Source organism: Corythoichthys intestinalis, chromosome 15 (assembly GCF_030265065.1).
Source record: "Corythoichthys intestinalis isolate RoL2023-P3 chromosome 15, ASM3026506v1, whole genome shotgun sequence".
Classification (NCBI taxonomy): domain Eukaryota; kingdom Metazoa; phylum Chordata; class Actinopteri; order Syngnathiformes; family Syngnathidae; genus Corythoichthys; species Corythoichthys intestinalis.
The window spans coordinates 37,592,647-37,615,841 of record NC_080409.1 but is presented as its reverse complement, the minus strand read 5'-3'; the positions used below and the strand labels follow the sequence as shown (position 1 = coordinate 37,615,841).

Below are 23,195 nucleotides of genomic sequence, written 5' to 3'. Positions count from 1 at the left end.
ATTGATGGAAGAACGAATTCAAAAGTTCATCAGGATGTTTTGCAGGAAAACCTGACGCTGTTTGTCAGACAATTGAAGCATAAAAGAGAATGGTTGCTGCAAAAAGACAGTGATCCAAAACACAGAAGTCAGAGTCCAGACTTGAACCCTATTGAGATGCTCTGGCATGACCTAAATACAGCGATTCATGCCAGACATTTCAGGAGTCTGACTGAACCACAGCAGTTTTGTAGAGAAGAATGGGCCAGACTGTTCTGCAGCTACAGGAAGTGTCTGTTTGAAGTTAATTGCTGCCACAAAATATTAAATGTGATGGTTCACTTATTTTTCCCTCTTCTGTCATTGTTTGAATACTATCCTCATTTAAATATGAAAACCTATAAATATTTGGGTGCTTTTAGTTAAAGCAGTTTTTTCATCTGTGTGATTCTGACAAAGATCACATCACATTTGATGGTGATTTTGTGCAGAAATGCGAGAAAATTCCAAAAGGTTGTTACTTTTTCATACCACTGTACTCTCTCTAGGTTTTACAGATTCTTTCAGGTAAAATATTAACTAAAATTAATTAATATTAATATTTCTCTGCTAGGCCCTAATTTTTTTTCCGTATTGGCTGCCATTGACATTGACAGCTATAGTTGTTCAATCCATTGGAACTTGGTTGGTTGGCATCGAATGAACCAATTTTCAACATTCATGAATGACAGTTAATTGCAGCAGGACAACGACCCGAAACAAACAAAATGAAGGTTATGGAATGGCCAAGTCAAAGTCCGGTTTTAAGTCTAATTGAGATGCTGTGATGTGACCTGAAACGGGCAGTCAATGCTCGAAAAAACTCCAATATGGCAGGGTTGAATCAATTCTGGAAACAATAGTGGACTAGAATTCCTCCACAGTGATGTAAGACTCCTCACCAATTATCGGAAATGCTTGATTTCACTTCTTGCTTCCAAGGGGGACACAAACCGTCATTAGTTTTAAGGGGGTCAAATTTTTTCACATATGGCCAGATAGTTTTGGATTTTTTGTGCCTTAACATATTAAATCTCAATTCATAAACTGCATTTTCCATTTCCTTGAGTTGTCTCTGTGTGATATTAAAATAGCTTTATATACTGAAAAAGAATCTCCCAAAACTTAGAAAACAACCAGTATATTTATTTTCTTGACATAGAAACTATGGAAATGAAAATTGTTGCTGTTTTGTAGTTAAATCCCATAAACTTAACATTGTAATTGACATCGTATCACATCAATAAATCCATTCTTGTTCGTACACTTAAACATCACTTAACCGTAGATATTGTGCTTGTTTAACTCTAACAATGCATGTACTTTCGTTACCAAGTGGGAATTTGGCTCGCTAAAATTTCTTGTTTCTCTTATGACTTCTGCTTTCTGAAAATAACACAATTATAATGGCTGTCACTTTGTTGCACTTTTCCTGTGTATGATGTCATGTTTTTCTATCTCTTCCTTCCTTCTGCCTACGCCCGCTTGGCTCTGAAATCTTGTCACCTTCTGCCCAGTGGAGGTCAGAAACTAGTTAACTATCAATTTAAGTGTATTGGGAGAATATGAATTCTGTTGGATGTCAAATGAGTGGTCTGTCAAAATGTCATTCTAACCTTACGGAGCATATTGTCATTAAATCCTTGCAAACTAGTATCCAAAATAAAATGCAAATCATTTTTTTTCTCCACAGTCGCTGGAAAGCACTCGTAGGATGCTGCAAATGGCCGAGGAGGTGAGACAAGCAGCCGCAACGTCATTGGGCGTTTCTGTGACAACACAACAAAAAGAAAAATTTTATAATGAGGCCCCTGGTTAACAAAGCGCTGATTTATGCTGTTTGCAGAGCAAAGAGACTGGTGTCAAAACCATGGTGATGTTGGACCAGCAAGGAGGTGTGTCTGCCAGACTGTGTTTATTAAAAAATAAAATGTGTGTGTATATGTATACATAGGTACCTCTACTTACGGGCGACTCTACATACAACATACAATGGGAAAATATCGTTTCTTGTTACGAAAGAAATTTTAGGATACGAAAGGCAAATAACTTCAGTATGGCTGGTACTCGCAGTTCCCAGAATTTACTGAATGTAACATAGCTGCTCTGCCATTGGCTATTTCTTAGCTTTCCTGGCATCCAATTGGCTAAGAGGGACCTTTACTGTATGTGTATGTGTGTATCCCAGCGTCCTCTTCATCCTCCCCTTGTGTTTCGACAGCTTTACATGAGTGTATTAACCTTTATTGTTTGTTCTTGGTTTTTTTTTTTTAGATTTTTAAAATTAGATTTAGATTTTTTAGATTAATTTTTAGATTAATGTTAATTGTAACATGTATTTGTTACATGTTTTGATGCATTTTTATGCATTATAAAAAATTATGTCTGAATTTTGGGGAACTTGTAATGGAATAGCAGAACCAATTAATTTCGTACTTGGAGGGTACTACTGTAAATATATTTTTTCAGGGATTCACCCCAGAAAACTTGCAAAACCTGATGCCCGCTGGTGGCCCATCATGTGATTGATGACAATTCAATAAAAATGGTATTTGAAAAGAATTTTGAAATTATGACTCCGGTAGGGCTGCAGCTATCGATTATTTAAGTAATCCATTAATATACTGATTACTAATTTTCGGACTATGAACCGCTACTTTTTCTTCCCTTATTTTGAATCCTGCAGCTTATAGTTCATTGCGGCTCATTTGTTGATTTATTTGGGTTAATAGGTAACACTGTCACAAGACCGTCATAATTATGACACTGTCATGGGTATTAATGAAAGCTTATGACAGATGTCATTAAGTGTAATTTGGCAAATGATGTCACTAACTCCATTAATATCCAGCTCGGATCTTTAACATCTATTCAAAAGTGAGCCAGATGACACAAAATGACATCTGTCTTAAATATTCATAAATGCTCATAATTATGATGGACTTATAACGCCGCTGTCAAAATAAAGTGTTTCTTTTGGTATAAATATACCATAATACAGTGAGGACAGCTGCAGCTTATAGTCCGATGCGGCTTATCTATGAACAAATGCTGTTTTTGTGTCAAATTTGGTGGGTAGCGGGTTATAGCCCAAAAATTACGGTAGCTAGTTTGAATAATTGAGTAATCGGATTACAAACATTTAATGTTTTGCTGAACTAATTTTAGCAGCTGTAAAACCGAAAGCTAGAGTTTATGCCTCCAAAAACAATTTTCCTTTCATTTCACAGGAGCAATAAATGCATTTAAAGTGCGTATGACATGAAAAAGCATGTTTATTTCATATTTCACGCGGTGTTTTATGCTCCTAAATGAAATGGACCGCTTGGATGTGTGTGGAAGCGGTCGTTTTATATATTCAATTTTTTAATCCCGCGCCACGAAAAGGAGTTACTTCCAGCTCCAGTTTCTGGTTTAGGACGAATACGAATGTAACGTCACCCGGGTCAGCGTCTCACAATACAGCATCTGTATTTGCCGATCGGCGAAGATGACAATCCCGCTGCTGTGTGAAATGTCCGGGCTAGTTATGTGTGATTTTTCGCTTCGAAGACTTTGAAGCATTACTCTGTTTGGGTTATCATGTTGGCTAGCTGACACGCCTCTTGGTTTGTTTACATGCTCCGAAGCCGGGGCAGGGAAATGACAAAAGCCCGACTAGCTAGGGTGGCATAAAGTATTGTTTGGGAGGTGCGAGAGTAAAGGTGAAGTCAACTGTTTTTACCATTATGGAGTAATTTTGCCATGTCGTACTGAATAAATGCATTTTTATTATATCATATTCCATTTAGTACAAGACTGTTATTTGTCATGACCATACCATTTATTTAGCTATTGGGGAAAAATACTTGGATAAAAAGAATATCCTGTAAAAATATTGGAGTTGAGAGATGACAATGACATTTTGCGGCTCTCTTCGTCGCATTTTCCTCGTTCTGAATAATTCCCCCTCAATGGGCTGAATAGTAAAACAGATGAAACCATTCTCCTGCCGATGTCATCCTCCTGTTGGGGACGCTAGAGCCCTATAATGGTAGGAGTGGCTAGCTAGCAGATTAATAGAATAGAACGCCTTTATTGTCATTACACAAAGTGTCATGAGATTCAAAGCTGCCCCATTTCTCATCATCTGCGCTTTGCCAAAATGTTGTATATAGTTGAATCGTCTCAAAATATGATTCTAATTCACATAATATTGCTATTAAAACTTTTTTTCTCCTGTTGCATGCACTTTAAAACTAAATTTAAATATCTGAGCGTAGCCTCAAACGGTCTAAATAGATGAGGATGAGGTGTAGCAAAAGTCCGCGAGCTTAAATTGCGATAAACTGCTAACTTATTTACAAAGCTCTTAACAAGTCGTTCAAACACATTCCCAGAAAAAATTCTAAATATACTTCTAAAGTAGAAGTGCATAAACCAACATATTAGCGCAGACAAAATTTTACAACTAGGGTTGTTCCGATCGTTTTTTTATTCCCGATCCCGAATGTTTGAGTATCTACCGATCCCGATATTTCCCAATCTGATTGTTTTTTGGTTTTTTTTGCTCCCGATTCAATTCCAATCATTCCCGATAATTTTTCCCGATCATATACATTTTGGCAATGCATTAAGAAAAAAATGAATAAAACTCGGACGAATATATACATTCAACATACAGTACATAAGTACTGTATTTGTTTATTATGACAATAAATCCTCAAGATGGCATTTACATTATTAACATTCTGTGAGAGGGATCCACGGATAGAAAGACTTGTAATTCTTAAAGGATAAATGTGACTTTGTATATTGTGACTAAATATTGCCATCTAGTGTATTTGTTGAGCTTTCAGTAAATGATACTGTAGCCATTTAACTGTTCTGCCCAAATGCATGGTGGGAAGTGCACCCATGACTGTGCGTAGTGGCACCAATTGATATCTTCTCTGCATTGGGAAATAACATAGGGTGTTAAGGAAAAGATCAACCACTACCGTTCTTCCCCACATTGCTTCCCATGATATTTCTAATTGTTGAGAGAGGGATTTTAAAGCTTTAGCCAATTAAAAAGAGGCTCCAAAGACTGCCAAAGTTTTCTCTACTCATTTTACGCTGCCTGTTAGTTCTATATATAGGTAAAACGGCGCCATTATAGATTGAACGCGACAATACGTGAGTGGGTCGTGAAGCGCATGCGTTAATTGCATTAAATATTTTTACGTGATTAATTTTTTAAAAATTAATTACCGTCGTTTACTCGATAAATTTGATCGCCCTACATTAAGCCAAAACTAAAGACTGGATGAATGTTAGACATTTTGTCTGTAACGTTAAATACAATTAGAAAACGATATAATTAAAATACATATATATATATATATATATTTAAAAAAAAGGCATGTCCGATATTTTTTTGCCGATTCCGATACTTTGAAAATGACGTGATCGGGACATCTTTAGTTACAACCTTATGTTGGCCTTAAAGGGTAGCAGTTGGATTCAGCCGTTAGATGAGGTACAGTATGTCATATTGACTGTTGCCACTAGAGGGCAGTGTATCCAGCCAAATCTATAAAACTAAATGCAAACACTTTCAAAATGAACCATGACAACGCCATTGTAATTAAATGAATCCTCAAAGAATTTCAAATAGAATTCGATAGAATAATTGAATTACTCAATCGATTAATCGTTACAATAGTAGACTATTATATTTTTTATTAGCCTTTTATTAACAAGGTTAGTATCTATCTTAATACAGCAATGGCGGAGAGCTGGGACAGGTTTGTTCACATAGATGTTGCCATTGCGGGCACCAGACACGGTAAAAATATGTATGTGCTTTATTAGCACTATTTTAAGGGGGGTGGCGAAAGTGAAGCCTGGTTGCCCATCAGGCTTGTAAGCACTGGGGGATATCCTGTGTTTCAAGTTCCACTATAGTAGGGAAAAATTCCAATTTTGATGTTTTGATTCGCTGTGAGAACCTCCTGTTTGTTTCCGTCCAAATTTGGCCAAGATGTCGCTTTACGTGGTGTGGCGTGTTGCTGTTTCAGAGCAGCTGAATCGTGTGGAGGACGGCATGGACCAGATCAATCAAGATATGAGGCTGGCTGAGAAGAACCTGACAGACCTCTCAAAGTGCTGCGGCCTTTGTATCTGCCCATGTAACAGGTACAGTATACGCCTAAGACGCAAGTTGTTCATTTTTGCAACTGGTTGCCCACCGTTAATGATAGATGTTCAATCTGTTTTGACTGGGAGTGCCTGGCAGCAAACTCAACGAGAATGACAATCATCTTTATTTTGCAGGGTGTCGTCCATCGAGAACGACTCGCGGTACAAACGCACGTGGGGTATCGGAGGAGGACTAGACGGCGAAGGCACAGACGGCGTTCCAAAAGTTGTCGCCAAACAGCCGGCGGGCATTCGCAACGGTCAGCCAGCTCAGGTCAACGCGCCTCCACCCACCGGACCTTACATTAAGAGGTGAGAGTTCAAATTCAAGAATGGATTTTGATTAGTCAAATAAGTCCAGTAGGGAAAAAAAAATTAGAACAAAAAAATAAATCAACAAAACACCTTTGCAGGATAACCAACGACGCTCGCGAAGACGAAATGGAGGAAAATCTAAACGCAGTCGGTGGCATCATTGGCAATCTGAAATCTATGGCGATGGACATGGGGAATGAGATCGACAAGCAGAACAAACAGATTGACCGGATCACTGACAAGGTAGTAACACTTCTTTGAATGCGAACAGCATCTAAATTTGTAAAAGTCATAGACTTGTTTTTAAAAAAAAAAAAAAAAATAGACAAACCCTTTGGAGACGTTAACTAGCCTCCGTTCGCGCCCTGTGCCATGTTTTCCATGCGCGTTTGTGAAGCCCCCGCATTTGGAGTATTTAGGCGGTACGCACGAATCTAAATGCTCCTGTTCTTTACTTCTTCTTTCCCTCCATGGCTGCTGTTGACAAATCTAGACAGAATAGTCATCAGAACCAATGTCGTTCACCAAACGAAAACCAAAAATTTTGACCAATCGTGTTGTTGTCTGAACAAGAAATATCTATCACCTACATTTTAAAAAATTGCTTCCAATGGTCTGCATGCTTGCAAGAACTCTTCGAAAGATTTGTTCACACGGTCAACATTTTGCAAGCCATATTTGAATAGATTTAACTTCTTTAAAGTACATAAATTACAATGGACCTTTGGATGATAAAGATAATACAACTTTAAAAAAAAAAAAAAAAAAATCTCCCCTGAATGATTGTCATAAAGACAAATTTCAAATTTTGGTGAAATGGAAGATCATACAGGTAGTCCCCAGGTTACGAACGAGTTCCGTTCCTACACTGGCGACGTAACACGAATTTTCGCGTGAATCGGAATTAACACTTTAAATACCTCTAAATCTCAAAATAACTATCCAAAACATATTTTGTTTAATGATCTTATAATACATAATACACTGCCCTGTGGTGGCAGCGTTGGGTCTAGCTGGACTGTCACCTTGTATGACTGAAGAGCAGACTCTGACGTCTGACATGGATAAAGGATAGCTACACTCCGGTTTGTCCCACATCAGGCTGTAAGTTGTTTCAGCGAAAATGTTTGTGTATGCATTTGTGATTAAGTTTAGAGCTACAGTTTGCGGAGTTATGTATGAGAGATTAGCTATGAGAATTGTAAATACGCTAGCTTTTGTGGCATTTTAGCTAGCGAGCCTTTATTAAGCAAATAAGGCTAATTTATTCTACTAAATTTACATATTTTTTTTTTTTTTTTTTTTTTTTTTTTCAAATATTTTTATTCAATTTTTTCATGTATATAAACAGAAATTTACAAACAAGATAACACAAGATAAACCCTCCCCACCCACAACCCCAAATGTCCTGAATAACTATAGTATTTAGGCAAACAAATACATATCAATGATGAGTTAAAGGCAGTGCATCACAAAATAAAAGCTGTTGCGTTTATGTCCATATCTGTATATATCTTTATCTTTAGAGAGAGAAAATGTAAAAATAGGAGGAGAATGATTGTATTTATCCATACGTCTCAAGGGTTCCCTCCGAACATCTGAGCATATCTCATGGCTTTGTTTGAGTTTTGTGAAAGTACGTCAGAAAAGGATCCCACGTCGTATGGAACCTTCTCCTTGACCTAGTCAAAGAGAAGCGCAACATTTCTAGTTTGAGGCAAGACATTAAATCCCGACGCCACTGGATAAGCGTGGGCAGGGCAGCCCCCTTCCACTGTAGCAAAATTGTGCGTCTAGCCAAGAGCAGAGCAAAGGTGACCATACGTTGTTCTGTAGATGACAAGTGATCATTATCTTCACGAAAAATACCAAACAAAGCAAGGGTAGGATTGATGTTAATATTCTTATTTAGTACTGTGGACAGAGTTTGGAAAATATCAAACCAAAATTTCTGCAGTTTGGGGCACAGCCAATACATATGTATCAATGTAGCCTCCCCAAATTTGCATTTATCACAGGTGGCCGTAATGTTCGAGTAAAAACTGGACAGTTTAGCTTTGGACATGTGAGCCCTGTGCACCACCTTGAACTGAAGAAGGCAGTGCCTAGCACAGATTGATGATTTATGTATTGAAGATAGTATAGATTCCAACAAATTATCAGGGAGATGCCCCAAATCTTGTTCCCAAGCTGCCCTTACCTTATCAATAGCTGAACCCAATGATAACGAAATGTAGTTATGCAGTTTTGACAGTGCACCTTCGGAAAGTAAATTTACATATTGATCGACTAGATTGACATTAAAACACATTGTTTTGTGTCAAATGTTTTATTGTTAAAACGCATGTCCTATTGAATATGTGTACATATGTGTGTTAGCTTTACAAATTGTCAAAAGTGAAGGAAGTCAAAAGCTTCAAAAGCACAATTGCCTTGTTTGCCGTCTGTAAAGATGAACAACTTCACAGTTAGTGAGGATAGGACAAGTCATATTAAAGACCAAATGTGAATTAAGGTTGGCCAACCATGTTTTTGAATAGTATCAATGGCTAAACAATCATAAGCATATTTTCGTTATTTTTTTTTTACGCAACCCTACCAGATTCTTTGTTTAACCCATAGCAACGCCATTGACAACGAAAATGCTTTTCTTTGACAATCTTCGGAAATTTTCGGAAATTATGTCACACAGAGAACTGCGAGAGAAGTCTGCCATAGAACAGTATTGTTGCATTGCTTCTCGGTAAGATGCCACGGCGGTGTGTATGTATTGTTCTCAGTCTAAAGAAAAGTTGTATGAGTGGCCAAAGGATAGCAGGGCACGTAAACGGACATCTTTCGTTCGCACGAAGCAAATGAATTTCACGCCATCATTGAGTAGTGTTCTCTGCTACTAATACTTTGAAGATGCCTGCTTCCTCAACTTGTCTGCTTATGATCAAGGATTTGCAAAAAAGTGTGATTTTTGGATAGATGACTGATGACTTTGTCAAAGCAGAGCTGCCAACTGTTGTGGAATGAACAGTACAAGGTAGCTACGTTAGCCGAAAGGTAACTCGAGGCAAAACCTCGATCGTGTTGTGGAATGAACAGTAGAAGCTAGCGACGTTAGCTGAAAGCTAACCCGTGGCAGTCCCTGATCATAGTTGTATTGAGTTCATTTTGCCTACACTTATAAATCCGTCAAAAACCTTTCTCTTATCCCAGGCAATAGTAGGTGGTTATTTACCTGACATGTTTCGGCGAACACTTCCGCCTTCGTCGGAGGGTCCGAAGGCGGAAGTGTTCGCCGAAACATATCAGGTAAATAAAAGCTAACGTCGCTAGCGTCTACTGTTCATTCCACAACATGATCGGGGATTCGTCAAAACTCTTCTTTTATCCCAGGCAATAGTAGGTGGTTTATTAACCTGACATGTTTCGGCGAACACGTCCGCCTTCATCAGAGGGTCCGAAGGCAGACGTGTTCGCCGAAACATATCAGGTAAATAAAAGCTAACGTCGCTAGCTACTACTGTTCATTCCACAACATGATCGGGGATTCGTCAAAACTTTTCTTTTATCCCAGGCAATAGTAGCTGGTTAATTTACCTGACATGCTTCAAATCATAAAAATAATAGCAGCCTACAGTTGTGGTCAAAAGTTTACATACACTTGTGAAGAACATAATGTCATGGCTCTCTTGAGTTTCCAGTTATTTCTACAACTCTGATTTTTCTCCGATAGAGCGATTGGAACAGATACTTCTTTGTCACAAAAAACATTCATGAAGTTTGGTTCTTTTATGACTTTATTATGGGTTAACAGAAAAAGTGATCAAATCTGCTGGGTCAAAAATATACATACAGCAACACGAATTAGCAATTTCTTGTGAGTGATTATTGACTTGAACAATCATTGACTTGAACAAGTCAGGAAAGTCACTTGGAGCCATTTCAAAGCAGCTGCAGGTCCCAAGAGCAACAGTGCAAACAATTGTAAGTATAAACTGCATGACACTGTTTCGTCACTGCCACGATCAGGAAGAAAACGCAAGCTATCACCTGCTGCTGAGAGAAAATTGGTCTGGAGGGTGAAGATTCAACCGAGAATGACCAAAAAGCAGATCTGCCAAGAATTAGAAGCTGCTGGAACACAGGTGTCAGTGTCCAAAGTCAAGTTTTGCATCTCCATGGACTGAGAGGCTGCCGTGCAAGAAGGAAGCCCTTGCTCCAAAAGCGGCACCTTAAGGCTCGATTGAAGTTTGCTGCTGATCACATGGAAAAAGATAAGACCTTCTGGAGGAAAGTTCTGTCGTCAGACGAAACAAAAATCGGAACTGTTTGGCCACAATGCCCAGCAATATGTTTGGAGGAGAAAAGGTGAGGCCTTTAACCCCAAGTACACCATGCCTACCGTCAAGCACGGTGGGGGTAGTATTATGCTGTGGGGCTGTTTTGCTGCCAATGGAACTGGTGCTTTACAGAGAGTAAATGGGATAATGAAGAAGGAGGATTACCTTCAAATTCTTCAAGATAACCTAACATCATCAGCCCGAAGATTGGGTCTTGGGCGCAATTGGGTGTTCCAACAGGACAATGACCCCAAATACACATCAAAAGTGGTAATGGAATGGCTAAATCAGGCTAGAAATAAGGTTTTCGAATGGCCTTCCCAAAGTCCTGACTTGAACTTGTGGACAATGCTGAAGAAACAAGTCCATATCAGAAAGCCATCAAATTTAACTTAACTGCACCAATTCTGTCAAGACGAGTGGTCAAAGATTCAACTATAAGCTTGCCAGAAGCTTGTGGATGGCTACCAAAAGCGCCTAATTGAAGTGAAAATGGCCAAGGGACATGTTACCAAATATTAGCGCTGCTGTATGTATATTTTTGACCCAGCAGATTTGATCACTTTTTTTCTGTTCACCCATAATAAAGTCATAAAAGAACCAAACTTCATGTTTTTTGTGACAAAGAAGTAAGTATCTGTTCCAATCACTCTATCAGAGAAAAATCAGAGTTGTAGAAATAACTGGAAACTCAAGAGAGCCATGACATTATGTTCTTCACAAGTGTATGTAAACTTTTGACCACAACTGTATATCTTACCAATCTTGTAATCTCGATGGGTCTTGTCTCCATTCCATGTCAGGTAGTTTGGGCACATTGTTTGCACCCTGATTAGCGTCTGGCTAATACATGTACGGTCCAACATAAAATTCCAACCTCCTCCTCTTCCTCCAACTCTTCAAAAACTTGGATCTCCTCACTTGCGCTCGATCTATCGCTTATATCGCTGTTTGAATCATTGTATGAAGGGCTTTGTATGGCGGCCGTATGGAGCGCTGCCATCGCTGTTCTCTGTGTGACGTATCACTTCCAGGTTCGTCCCCTTTCAGGCTCGAACTTCGGAAACGCGATTATTTTGTCAAATATACAACTAAATAAATGCTTTACTTGTTGGACAATGTTTAATTACTTTAATTGTGAACCTATTTGGCATTTTATGAAATTACTTCACATTTGGTCTTTAATAAAGTAAAATAAAAATTAAGATACTTTGAGGTACAATAAGGTACTGTTTATGCACCTTAAAAAAATGACTGGAAACAAAATGGCAGATAAGACTCCGGCGTCGTAGTCGAAATCACATAAGTCAAGTACGTGCTAACCCGGGTACTACCTGTTCATGTGAATTGGGATTGTTCTGCTTTGAAACAGCCTCCAGTGGCCATCTCTGGGCATTGCAGGCATTGAAAACATTTTGTCACCGGAGGTTATTACTAGAGGTGTGCAAAATTTCCGATTCTTAGATTATTCGCGATTCGGCCGTAGAAGATTCGAGAACGATTCACAAACATCCAAATTCCGATTATTGAAATATGCCAAGTAAAGCAGAAGTAGGACACACTCAGCGCGCCGCACGGTCTTCGGTACGCAATTAGGGACGGAGCGAGAGTAGCTAAACATCATGCTTCTCATTACCCGGCCCCTCGGGTAACGCCAATGCTCAACTCAAGGCTCTAGCTCAACTCATGCCACGAGATTAAAAAAAAAACAAAAAACAACAACAACAACGTACCTGACTGCTGCCGAAAAGCTGCTACAAGCCACATTATGTTACGGTAGATATCATTTATATAGGACTAGATGCATTATAGCTTCGGTATCGTTACCAGCACATCTACAAAAAACTAGATACGGCCGTTAGTAACGGCCGCCATCTTAAAGCAGTACACTTCCCTGCAAGGCTGTTGTTGCGAACCTTCCAAGCGAACCTAATTAACTTTTTATCTAAAATACTCCTAAATCGGTAAAATATTGACTTGAATCTATCTTTAAAATAGTTTTAAAACTTTCACATGTTGAAAGTAGACAAAAGAGAAATTATGGAATAACAGGAGCAATTTTAACAACTTTAACGGTTGACTCACAACATTAAATTAATTGAAAGTAGTTTAAAGCTGCTGATATAGAATGGGGACTGGAGTTTTTTTATTTACTGTTATTTTTGTATATTTGTTTACTGCTATATGTTAACTTGATACTGAAATAGTAGTTTGGTTTAGCCTGAGAGGATTTTTGAACAATTTTGGAACTAATGTACAAAACAAATTTAAAAAAAAAAAAAAAAAAAAAAGGAGTGGGGTGCATCAATAATCGTTTTGTAATTGAATCGGAGCCTCTGAATCGTAATGGAATCGTTAGGTGCCCAAAGATTCCCAGCTCTAGTTATTACCCTTGGTAATAATGTTGCACTCAACGAATTTTGTTTTCTCCTAGGCGGACATGAACAAAGTGCGCATCGATGAGGCCAACCAGAGAGCCGCCAAGCTCATCAACTGATGCAACAACACGCACACACGCACAAACAGCCGCGCAAGAACAGTCATCTTGCTGAGCAGAGCGCCAAATCAAAGACAGTTACAAGACCGGTTAAAATTTTGACAATTTTTCTTTGAAGTATCTGTAAACATTTGACTACTTTTCAAAATGGCCACCCCCTCATACCAAAAACTCATTGGATTATTGAAGTCTAAATCCTAAAAATGGCCTTTTTATATGTTTTTAACACATTGGACAATGTGTAATTATTATATGTGTATTTTTGAATGATGCATCTATTTAATTCTTTCAAGCAGAGCTGTGAATAAAATCATCTCTCCTTCCTGTCCCCCTTTTACATTTCTAACGATGTTAACTCATTAGCTGCCATTGACGGCGATAGTCCGATCCATTTGAACAGGATTAGACGTTTTTTGCCGTTAATGGCGCCAAACACCGAAGCGGAATGCAATGTAAATATCCTTGTTATTAATTAGCATGCTAGCATTCAGATCTTGTGATCAGGGCCCAGTTGCTTCATGTGTAAATATGTTCACTTTGTAGCTAGTCTGACCTGAGATCAGCTGCACTATGTTTGAATAATTCAGCTGCACTATGTTTGGAAAATTCTTGACTGCATTGTACGCCGTAATAAAGATATTCCAGGTACTTCTGTCATCTTAATGTACCATACTTTTCGGACTATAAGGCACAACTGACTATCACCAAATTTGACACGAAAACAGCATTCGTTCATAGATGAGCCGCACTGGACTATAAGACGCAGCCGTCCTCACTGTATTATGGGATATTTACACCAAAAGATATTAACCGGTAAGACTTTGACAGTGGCATCATAAGACCAATTGCTGCAAAGCAAAGCTTCATTGCTCCAAGAAGCTTCATTTGGCCATCACTGCTCCCTTGGGGAAAACGGTCAACCTCTGCTGCCACCTGCTGTCAACCGCTGTCGTCCAACATGCCTCCTAGCATGCTTTGCGGCGCTACCGACAAAATTTGTATTCTGTGGAAATTCTTCCGTTACTGTTCGTTTCATTAATTTCTAGTTATGGTTATAGACTTCATAATGCTATTGACGGGACACAATCCCCAGACACTGCGCCTCACCTTCAAGTAGGGGGCCAGCCCACATCAAGAGTTATTCACAAACACGCACGCAGTGATCTAACGCCGTATTTAGGTTGAAAAAGTACGAAAGCTGCACCGCATACAAACGGTAAGGATCGTCTCAGGAGTGATTTGTTCAAGGCTTCAAGGTATATTTTTCGTACAATGCATGCATTTTGAAACGTGAAAATTAATGGGAGAAAATAGTCACTACGGCATTGGCGTCATAGTTCACAATATTTACGTAAAATAAATGCTAATTGCACGTTTTTTTTTGTTTTTTTTTTGTTTTTTGTTTTTTTTTTTGCTTTCAACCAAGAATCGAGACTGTTTTACATCCCTATCTATAAAGAATTAAGTGATTTAAGCATTTATTGACAAGTTTTCAACGGAAAAAGCTGTTTTTATAAGGTGGCCGCAGCATATTTGACATATTTACGTAAAATTAATGCTTTATGCCCAATTCTTTGCTATTTTAACAAAAAATCGAGACTGTTTTACGTCCATATCTATAAAAAATTCAGGGATTTAAGCATTTATTCACAAGAATTTTCAACGGAAAACACTGTGATAAGGCGGTGCTACAGTGGCTTAAAGACTAGCAGCACATTCGACATGTTTACGTAAAATAGATGCTAACAGGCCAGTTCTTTGCTCTTTTAACAAAGAATCCAGACTTTTACGTCCATATCTATAAAAGAATTGAGGGATTTACGCATTTATTCATGAGAATTTTCAACGTAGAAAGCTCTTTGTGTTTCCACTCGGTCAGCTTTGACGGAGATAGGCCCCCTATTAATCGGCCCCGTGTCCCATCAATATCATTATGAAGTCTATGTTATGGTATTTGGTAACACTTTGAAAGCGGTGCCATAAGACCATAGGCGGAGTTTTGACTTTTGGGCCGGGGGGGCACAACATTGATGACCCCAAAACGCAGTGTCAGCAATAAAATTATGAGAATATTTATAATAATAAGTTGAAAATGAGCGTTTTTTTGTTGTTGTTGTTTCCCATCATTCTTTAGGGGAATTCTAAATCAGGCTGCTTAGGACAGCTATACTCGCCAAGATCGTCATCCATTGAATATGGTACGCCTGCCGGTGTCGTGCCAATGTAGTTACCCCAATCAAAAATTGTATCCCCTGGGCGAAGCCATATGGAGGTAGATTTGTGTCTTCATTATTCAATCAAAAAAAGTGAATGCAAAAATCAATTTGAAACTCAAAAAAATGCATTTGAAAGCTATTTTTCTTTAAAAAAATTTTTTTTTTATTGCTGTCTATATTTTCAAACGAAAAAATCAAAAAAAAAAAAAATCAATCATAGAAAAAAAGTTTTTGAATGCGACGAAATATTTGAGACTCAAATATTTGCATTTAAACACTTAATTTAAAAAGTTTGATTTTAGCAATCCTCTTTGTGTTTGGGGCATATTATGGGTAGGACATTTGTCTCTAAATCTTTCAATCCCCAAAAAAGTTGCTTCAATCAAAAAAAAAAAATTCATTTGAAAAATAAAATTGCCCTTTCCTATTTTTTTTTTGTAAATAATATGCAAAGCAAATGACCGTCTAAGGTGCTAGTCACATGATCTGTTGGAAAAATAATTTTGACCCATTATAAACATATCTTTTTTTGTTCATTTGTTCGAAAAATAATTTTGACCCATTATAAACATATCTTTTTTTGTTCATTTCATTCATTTTTGTTGTTTGCTTTAATGCTTTACAACCTTTATATATATATATATGGCGGAAAACAGACAAGACTGAAAAAGTAATTTCTGCTCTTGCAACCCTTTATAAAATAAACTGATGTATTTTAAGCCAAAAGAACTGTTGTGTTTGATAGAACAATATGTCTATATGCTGCCTTAGCAGATTCATGGCCCATTAAGCCTTGAACTAATTTAATTAAATTAACTAATTTAATTTGTCCCTTTTACCCCGGAAACCCCCGTTTACAGACATAGCGCAACCGCTGTTGTTTCAACCTAGCCATAAAAAGGTAATTATATTTTTTAGTCTAAATGTCTGTCATTTTTAGCTTAGAATCATTATTCGATGTCCAAAATCGACTTAAAAAATGTTTCACTCGCATATTTTAAACAAATTACGTCAGAATGAAAAAATTGGTATCTGTAAAAAAAAGTCACAGATATCTGCCTCATAACTATCGCTTAATTGTATTTTTTTGTTACTTTCGCATTTTACCCGATGTTAGACGATAATCGATCCAAACAAAGAAAAAAAAATTGTTTAAAAGGGTAAATATACGAAAAAGAACATCTCGACCACTCCTTGATGTGTGCGATTTCTGCATCGCGGTCCTTGTTATATTACCATGTTTCACCCATAAAATTCCAAAAAAATCCAGCTGTGGCAATTCACAGCTATGTCTTGACATTCAGGGATACATGCTACATGGAGTTTTTGGATTGAAACAAGGTAAGTACGCGATAATAGTTAAAGTCATGGCGTCTGTAATTCTGCTCTCGCGCGCTCTTACCTCCAGATAGGGTTTTGCTATTTAAAAAAATTAAAAAAAATTTAAAATGCTTTCTTCCCCCAGAAAATTGAGATTTTAAACTTTCTAATGATGTATCACACATGCATATCGGATAATTTTGAAATTTGGCCAAATTGGGGGTCTCAGAGCTTTGAACTTTTCGGCCACCAGAGGCCCCCCCCCCCCCCCCCCCCTCCTTAACTCCGCTTTTGCATAAGACTGTCATAAAACAGTAATAACAAGATGTCATTTGGGAAATATGTCACTTTTGAAGTCGATGTAAAAGATCCAAGCTGGACATAAACGGATTTAGTGACATAATTTCCCAGATGACACTTAATGACATTTGTAATAATCATTCAGTAATGCCCATGATAGAGTCATGACAAAATTATGAGTGTCAAAGTGTTACATCCAAATAAATCTACAAATAAACTGCACTGGACTATAAGACTCGGAATTCAAAATTTGGGGGAAAAGTAGTGTTTTATAGTCTGAAAATTACGGCAATTCAATCCAAAATTATGCTTTCATGTAGTTGCTACCTGATCATTATTTGGCTTCATAATGGTACCGCATCATTTGGAAGGAGTGTAGAGGCAACACATGAACTGAGAATTCATCAGAATATTACAAGTTTTATTTTTGTGAAAATGAACCTTGCAAGAATGTTACAAGAACAAACAAAAAAACAAATCAAGTGTAAAGTTGTCTTTTTAGACAATGTAGAAACTCCCAACAGATGAAAAAGCAATCTGATACCAAAACATTTCCTTTTGAATTATTTCTCAAAAAAATATGACTTCTCGAAAGATTACTTTTTTCCTAGTAGAGGAAAATTTGAGATATCAGATAAAAAGATTTCCATCCTACAATACTGGTTGCAACAAATCAACAAAAAAATTTGTTTTAAAGAATTATATCATTGCAATAATCTTCGTTCAGAAATAGTATATTTTTTCAGGGAGGAAAAGAACAGCTGTTTAGCCGTAAAGCAAAAAAAATCATCTGTCGCAGTCGTGGTCTGCTTTTAACTAAGATTTGTTGCGTGAAATAGTTAAAATTTTGTCATTGGGTTATGTGAAAAAAATCTTTTACATTTTTTGCAAAAATTAAAAGCAGTAATCTTGTAAATTTATTCTCAAATTTTTAGCAAAGTCATACTTTTTTGGTGCTAAAAAGTCCTGTCGCTGACTTTCCCGCTACTTATTTCCATCTAATATGGCCCTCTTTTGGCAGTTTAGTGCCACATTTTAAGGTCAAACACAAAGTATATTGATAAAATATTTTGCTACAAGTGACGCATACCCTTCAAAAAGCTTTTCAATTGATTTGCGTGTGCACAGTATTGTTACAGTTCACAACCATTGTGTGAGGCACCATAAGAATAGGATAGAATAACCAATGTCATACGTGGCAACTCCCAAACGTGCGGCTCAAGCAAAAATACAATCATTCTTTGGTTGAGTGTGAAAAAAGCGTTCCTGTGGGGCGAGAGAGAGGGAAAAACAGCGTGCTGGCTTAAATACAAGCAGAAGAACCAATGTTGATACTATATGATATAAAACAAGTCGGGAGTGCTCCTGACTGGGTTGCCACGGTGACGCCCACCAACCCGAAGGCTTTTCACTTCTTCTTGGCAAAGCGGCCAAACTTCTTTTCCTTCTCTCTCTTGGCAGTAGTGGGTGAGGAGGAGACCGGTGGGGGAAGACTATGGGTTTTGGCCCCTGCGGACCCCGCCGCCCCTTCTTCCTCCACCGCGGGCGATTGAATGGCCCTCAACATGGCCTGGCTCCAACGCTTTAGCTCTTCCTGAATTTGACACAAAATATACAGAAAGTTGTTGGACTGTTTGTTGGAAAGGATCGGTTTTGCTTTAACGTGGATCAAGTTAGTTAGATGAGGTAGGCCGACCTTTTTGTCATGATCATATGTTGTAAAATGACTTCTTGGAAATTTCTTAGGTCAAAAAAGGTAATTTTGTTAAATGAAGACAGGAAAAATACAGTGTTAACAAGAAAGGGACTTCTGCAAAATTTTAGGAAGCAGTGTCATTATGGTCTGAACAATCAGTATTACCGTATTGGCGTATAAAACGACCCCGTTTTTCAAGACTCAAGTTAGAAAAAAAGACTTTTTGAACACCAAATTATTTTTTATACAGAAAATAATTACAGTACATCTGAAACAAATAATTATAACCAGGGGTGCACATATTTTTTTTGCCCAGGTTCTCAGAGGAGGACCTGGAGATGTGACTTGGTCCTCATTGAGCTTGAGAGCCGGCCCGCCTGATGCGATAAAATTATGACAAGCTTTACTTAGCCAATTACCTTTAGTTAATTATATTAACAATTAATGCTGATTAACATCAACTGGTAAAACAAAATTGTCATTACTTTGAAGTGAAATGTAAAGAAATAAACATAAAAGCACTAATTCAAAATAAAGGCCAAAGAGCTCATTGAACATGCATGTTTAGCTTTGTAAAATGCGAGCAAAAACACGTTTGTCAGTGCATGGCGCTGTTCTTCATTACCTTTATTCCGCCACTTGTCCATAGGGCGAGTGGGGTCCTGTCTGACATCAATAGTTTGCTTAATTGCCACATGCTCTCTGTTTTTTTCGTGCTTTTTAAAGTTTGGATGGCTGAAATTCTTTGACCCTACATAAAATGCGCTACTCTTATCAGTGACATTGGGATTCTCACGGCACATTTTGTACCGCATTTTCATGCGAGCATCATTTGCTTTTAGCCATGGTACCTCCTGCAGCCACCTTTCAGCAAAAGTCCTTTTTTTCGTTAGCTCCGGTGACGTCTCTGTCGTCTGTCTTTTGACGTGGTTGGGGGAACACGGAAATAATTACTCAGTGGGGCCTCTCTCTTTGACATTTTGAGAAGGGATTTTCTCGTGTCCGCCGCAAATACAGTGGTCAGCCATCGGTACGCAAAAGCGTATGGAAGCCGTTGACGGCCAGCGCATGTGTCTACGTCCAGTACGCATGCGCGCATGCGGACCACTTATGTGCACCCCTGATTATAACAATATATTTGAGAGAAAAAACATGTTATTTTGCCTCATTCAAATCTTAATCTCTCTTCAAACTTTTCACACACTGTTGCTGGTATTTTGGCCCATTCCTCCATGCAGATCTCCTCTAGAGCAATGATGATGTGGGGCTATTGTTGGGCAACACGGACTTTCAACTCCCTCCACAGATTTTCTATGGGGTTAAGATCTGGAGACTGGCTTGGCCACTCCAGGACCTTGAAATGCTTCTTACGAAGCCACTCCTTTGTTGCCCTGGCTGTGTGTTTTGGATCATTGTCATGCTGAAAGACCCAGCCATGTCTCATCTTCAATGCCCTGGCTGATGGAAGGAGATTTTCACTCAAAATCTCTCGATACATGGCCCCATTCATTCTTTCCTTTACACAGATCAGTTGTCCTGGTCCCTTTACAGAAAAACAGCCCCAAAGCATGATGTTTCCACCCTATGCTTCACAGTGGGTATGGTGTTCTTCGGCTGCAATTCAGTATTCTTTTTCCTCCAAACACAAGAACCTGTGTTTCTACCAAAAAGTTGTATTTTGGTTTCATCTGACCATAATACATTCTCCCAGTCCTCTTCTGGATCATCCAAAGGCTCTCTAGCGAACCGCAGACGGGGCTGGACGTGTACTGGCTTCAGCAGGGGGACACATCTGGCAGTGCAGGATGTGAGTCCCTGGCGGCGCATTGTGTTACTGATAGTAGCCTTTGTTACTGTGGTCCCAGCTCTCTGTAGGTCATTCACTAGGTCCACCCGTGTGGTTCAGGGATTTTTGCTCACCGTTCTTGTTATCATTTTGACGCCACGAGGTGAGATCTTGCACGGAGCCCCAGATCGAGGGAGATTATCAGTGGTCTTGTATGTCTTCCATTTTCTAATAATTGCTCCCACAGTTGATTTCTTTACACCAAGCGAAGAGTGAAGAGTTACAGAAAACGTTTGGCCTCCGTTATTGCCAACAAAGGGTACATAAAAAAGTATTGAGATGAACTTTTGGTATTGACCAGCATGATTTGCGAATAAATTCTTTAAAAATCAAACAATGTGATTTTCTGGTTTTTTTTTTTTTCCACATTCTTTCTCTCATGGTTGAGGTTTACCCATGTTGACAATTACAGGCCTCTGTAATCTTTTCAAGTTGGAGAACTTGCGCAATTGTTGGTTTACTAAATGCTTATTTGCCTCACTGTATAGCTGCTCTGCCACTGGCTATAGACCGTACTCACATGACGTCACAACCACGCCTCCGTGCCATATTGTCCGTCTACTCGTCGTGTTGACGCATTACCGCTACGTAAATTCCTCCTATTATGGCATGTTTTTCTGCTCGTTAACATTAATAATCAAAATGGTGAAGGCACGTGTGGCGGTTGGTTGCAATAACAGAGAAGATAGACGGAGAGACTTGAAGTTCTACCGTATTCCGAGAGACCCGGAGAGGAGAGCGAGATGGACTGCTGCAATTCGACGAGAAAACTGGGCTCCAAACGATTACCACAGATTATGTAGTAGTCATTTTATATCTGGTAAGATGCATTTAATATATATTTAGAGGGTTTTGGGCTGACAACCACAATTAAGATCATTGCGAGGCTAATCGCTGACAACATACAGCTTCAAATTCAAGATGCTTATTTCTTCCACCATCATTACATTTTGAATAATATTTAGCTGGTACCAAGTGAAAGAAGCTGGCCTCGTCTATGGATCATCAGTTAAACGGGTGTGTCCAAACCTTTTGCAAAGGGGGCCAGATTTGGTGTGGTAAAAATGCGGGGGGCTACCTTGGCTGATTTACATAGAACAATATATTTAAACAAATTTTAGCAAGCCCTTCTGTGTGTCACATTTGCTGTATTTTTTTTTTTAATTCATAATTTCAATAGTCTCGTCTTTGTGGCGTTCTCTTTCGACACTCGGGCTCTTGCGAAATACTGCTGCTGTGAAATTAAACTAGCTTCAAGTTGCTATAATTTCTCGCTGCGTATCTTCCCTGTAATGTCGCACATGTGAGCGTGTCTTGTTCGGTAATATAATTATCGCGTCACTTCGAACTATTTGAAAACAGCTACTGTCTCTTTGCAAATGAGGCAGACACAGTTGTTGCGTGTTTTATTGAAGAAATAGTCCAATATCCACCTATCTTTGAAGCGTCAGCCATCGCAGTCAACTTTTTTTTTTTTTATTGATTGTCGCCATTTTAGAAAATTGGAAGTAAAGGGTCACACGGGGTAAAGTTGCTTAGAGTGCTGCTCTTAAAGTTTTTCAAACTTTCGTGAGAATAGGCTGATTTTGTGTGGACAAGATAGTTGTCGATATCAGGGCAGCAGATGTCAGGCAGAGAGGGCGAAGACAGCGGGTCGAAAAATATCAATTTAGGCATCAAATATGGATCTGGCGAATGGATAGACTGAAGCTTTTCCACATAACACCTTTTATGAAACGCATCCAATGAGTTTACAGCGTCTGAAAGCACCAGGGCTTCCATGAATTGCACTATAAATTGTACGACAAATTGAAACCATTGAGAATACGGATAAACAAAGACGGACAATATGGCGGCCGGATACAGCGACACGTCATTCTGTGACGTTGGTGAGTAGGGTCTATTGCCAAGCATTCCTGGCATCCAATTGGCTAAGAGGGACCTCGTGTTCTGACAGCTTTACATACACTGCTGGCCAAAAGTATTGGCACCCCTGCAATTCTGTCAGATAATGCTCAATTTCTCCCAGAAAATGATAGCAATTACAAATGCTTTGTTAGTAATATCTTTATTTATTTTGTTTGCAATGAAAAAACACAAAAGAGAATTAATATATATCGTTTTACACAAAACTCCAAAGATGGGCCAGACAAAAGTATTGGCACCCTCAGCCTAATACTTGGTAGCACAACCTTTAGACAAAATAACTGCCAACAACCCCTTCTGGTATCCATCAATGAGTTTCTTTCAATGCTCTGCTGGAATTTTAGACCGATCTGCTCCAGCTCTCTGAGATTTGAAGGGTGCCTTCTCCAAACTGCCATTTTCAGATCTCTCTACAGGTGTTCTATGGGATTCAGGTTTGGACTCATTGCTGGACACTTTAGAAATCTCCAGTGGTTTCTCTAAATCTATTTTCTAGTGCTTTTTGAAGTATGTTTTGGGTCATTGTCCTGCTGGAAGACCTATGACCTCTGAGGGAGATCCAGCT

The 23,195-nt window shown here is 38.6% G+C and overlaps 2 protein-coding genes across 5 annotated transcripts in view; one reads left to right on the top strand and one right to left on the bottom strand.

Annotated features, from left to right (window-relative positions):
• The window catches only part of LOC130931223 (synaptosomal-associated protein 23-like), a 28,009-nt gene extending 14,035 nt beyond the window's left edge, over positions 1-13,974 (top strand). For both annotated transcript variants that reach the window (XM_057859824.1, XM_057859823.1), the window contains exons 3-8: positions 1,712-1,753; positions 1,865-1,913; positions 6,060-6,177; positions 6,316-6,492; positions 6,594-6,738; positions 13,264-13,974. In XM_057859824.1, the coding sequence (XP_057715807.1) occupies positions 1,712-1,753; positions 1,865-1,913; positions 6,060-6,177; positions 6,316-6,492; positions 6,594-6,738; positions 13,264-13,326 (594 nt within the window). In that variant the 3' untranslated portion in view covers positions 13,327-13,974. The remainder of the gene's footprint in view (positions 1-1,711; positions 1,754-1,864; positions 1,914-6,059; positions 6,178-6,315; positions 6,493-6,593; positions 6,739-13,263) is intronic.
• Positions 13,975-17,556: 3,582 nt separating this feature from the next.
• Positions 17,557-23,195, bottom strand: part of sptb (spectrin, beta, erythrocytic) — a 114,375-nt gene continuing 108,736 nt past the window's right edge. For all 3 annotated transcript variants that reach the window (XM_057859090.1, XM_057859091.1, XM_057859089.1), the window contains one exon: positions 17,557-18,756. In XM_057859090.1, coding sequence (XP_057715073.1) covers positions 18,571-18,756 — 186 coding nt within the window. In that variant the 3' untranslated portion in view covers positions 17,557-18,570. The remainder of the gene's footprint in view (positions 18,757-23,195) is intronic.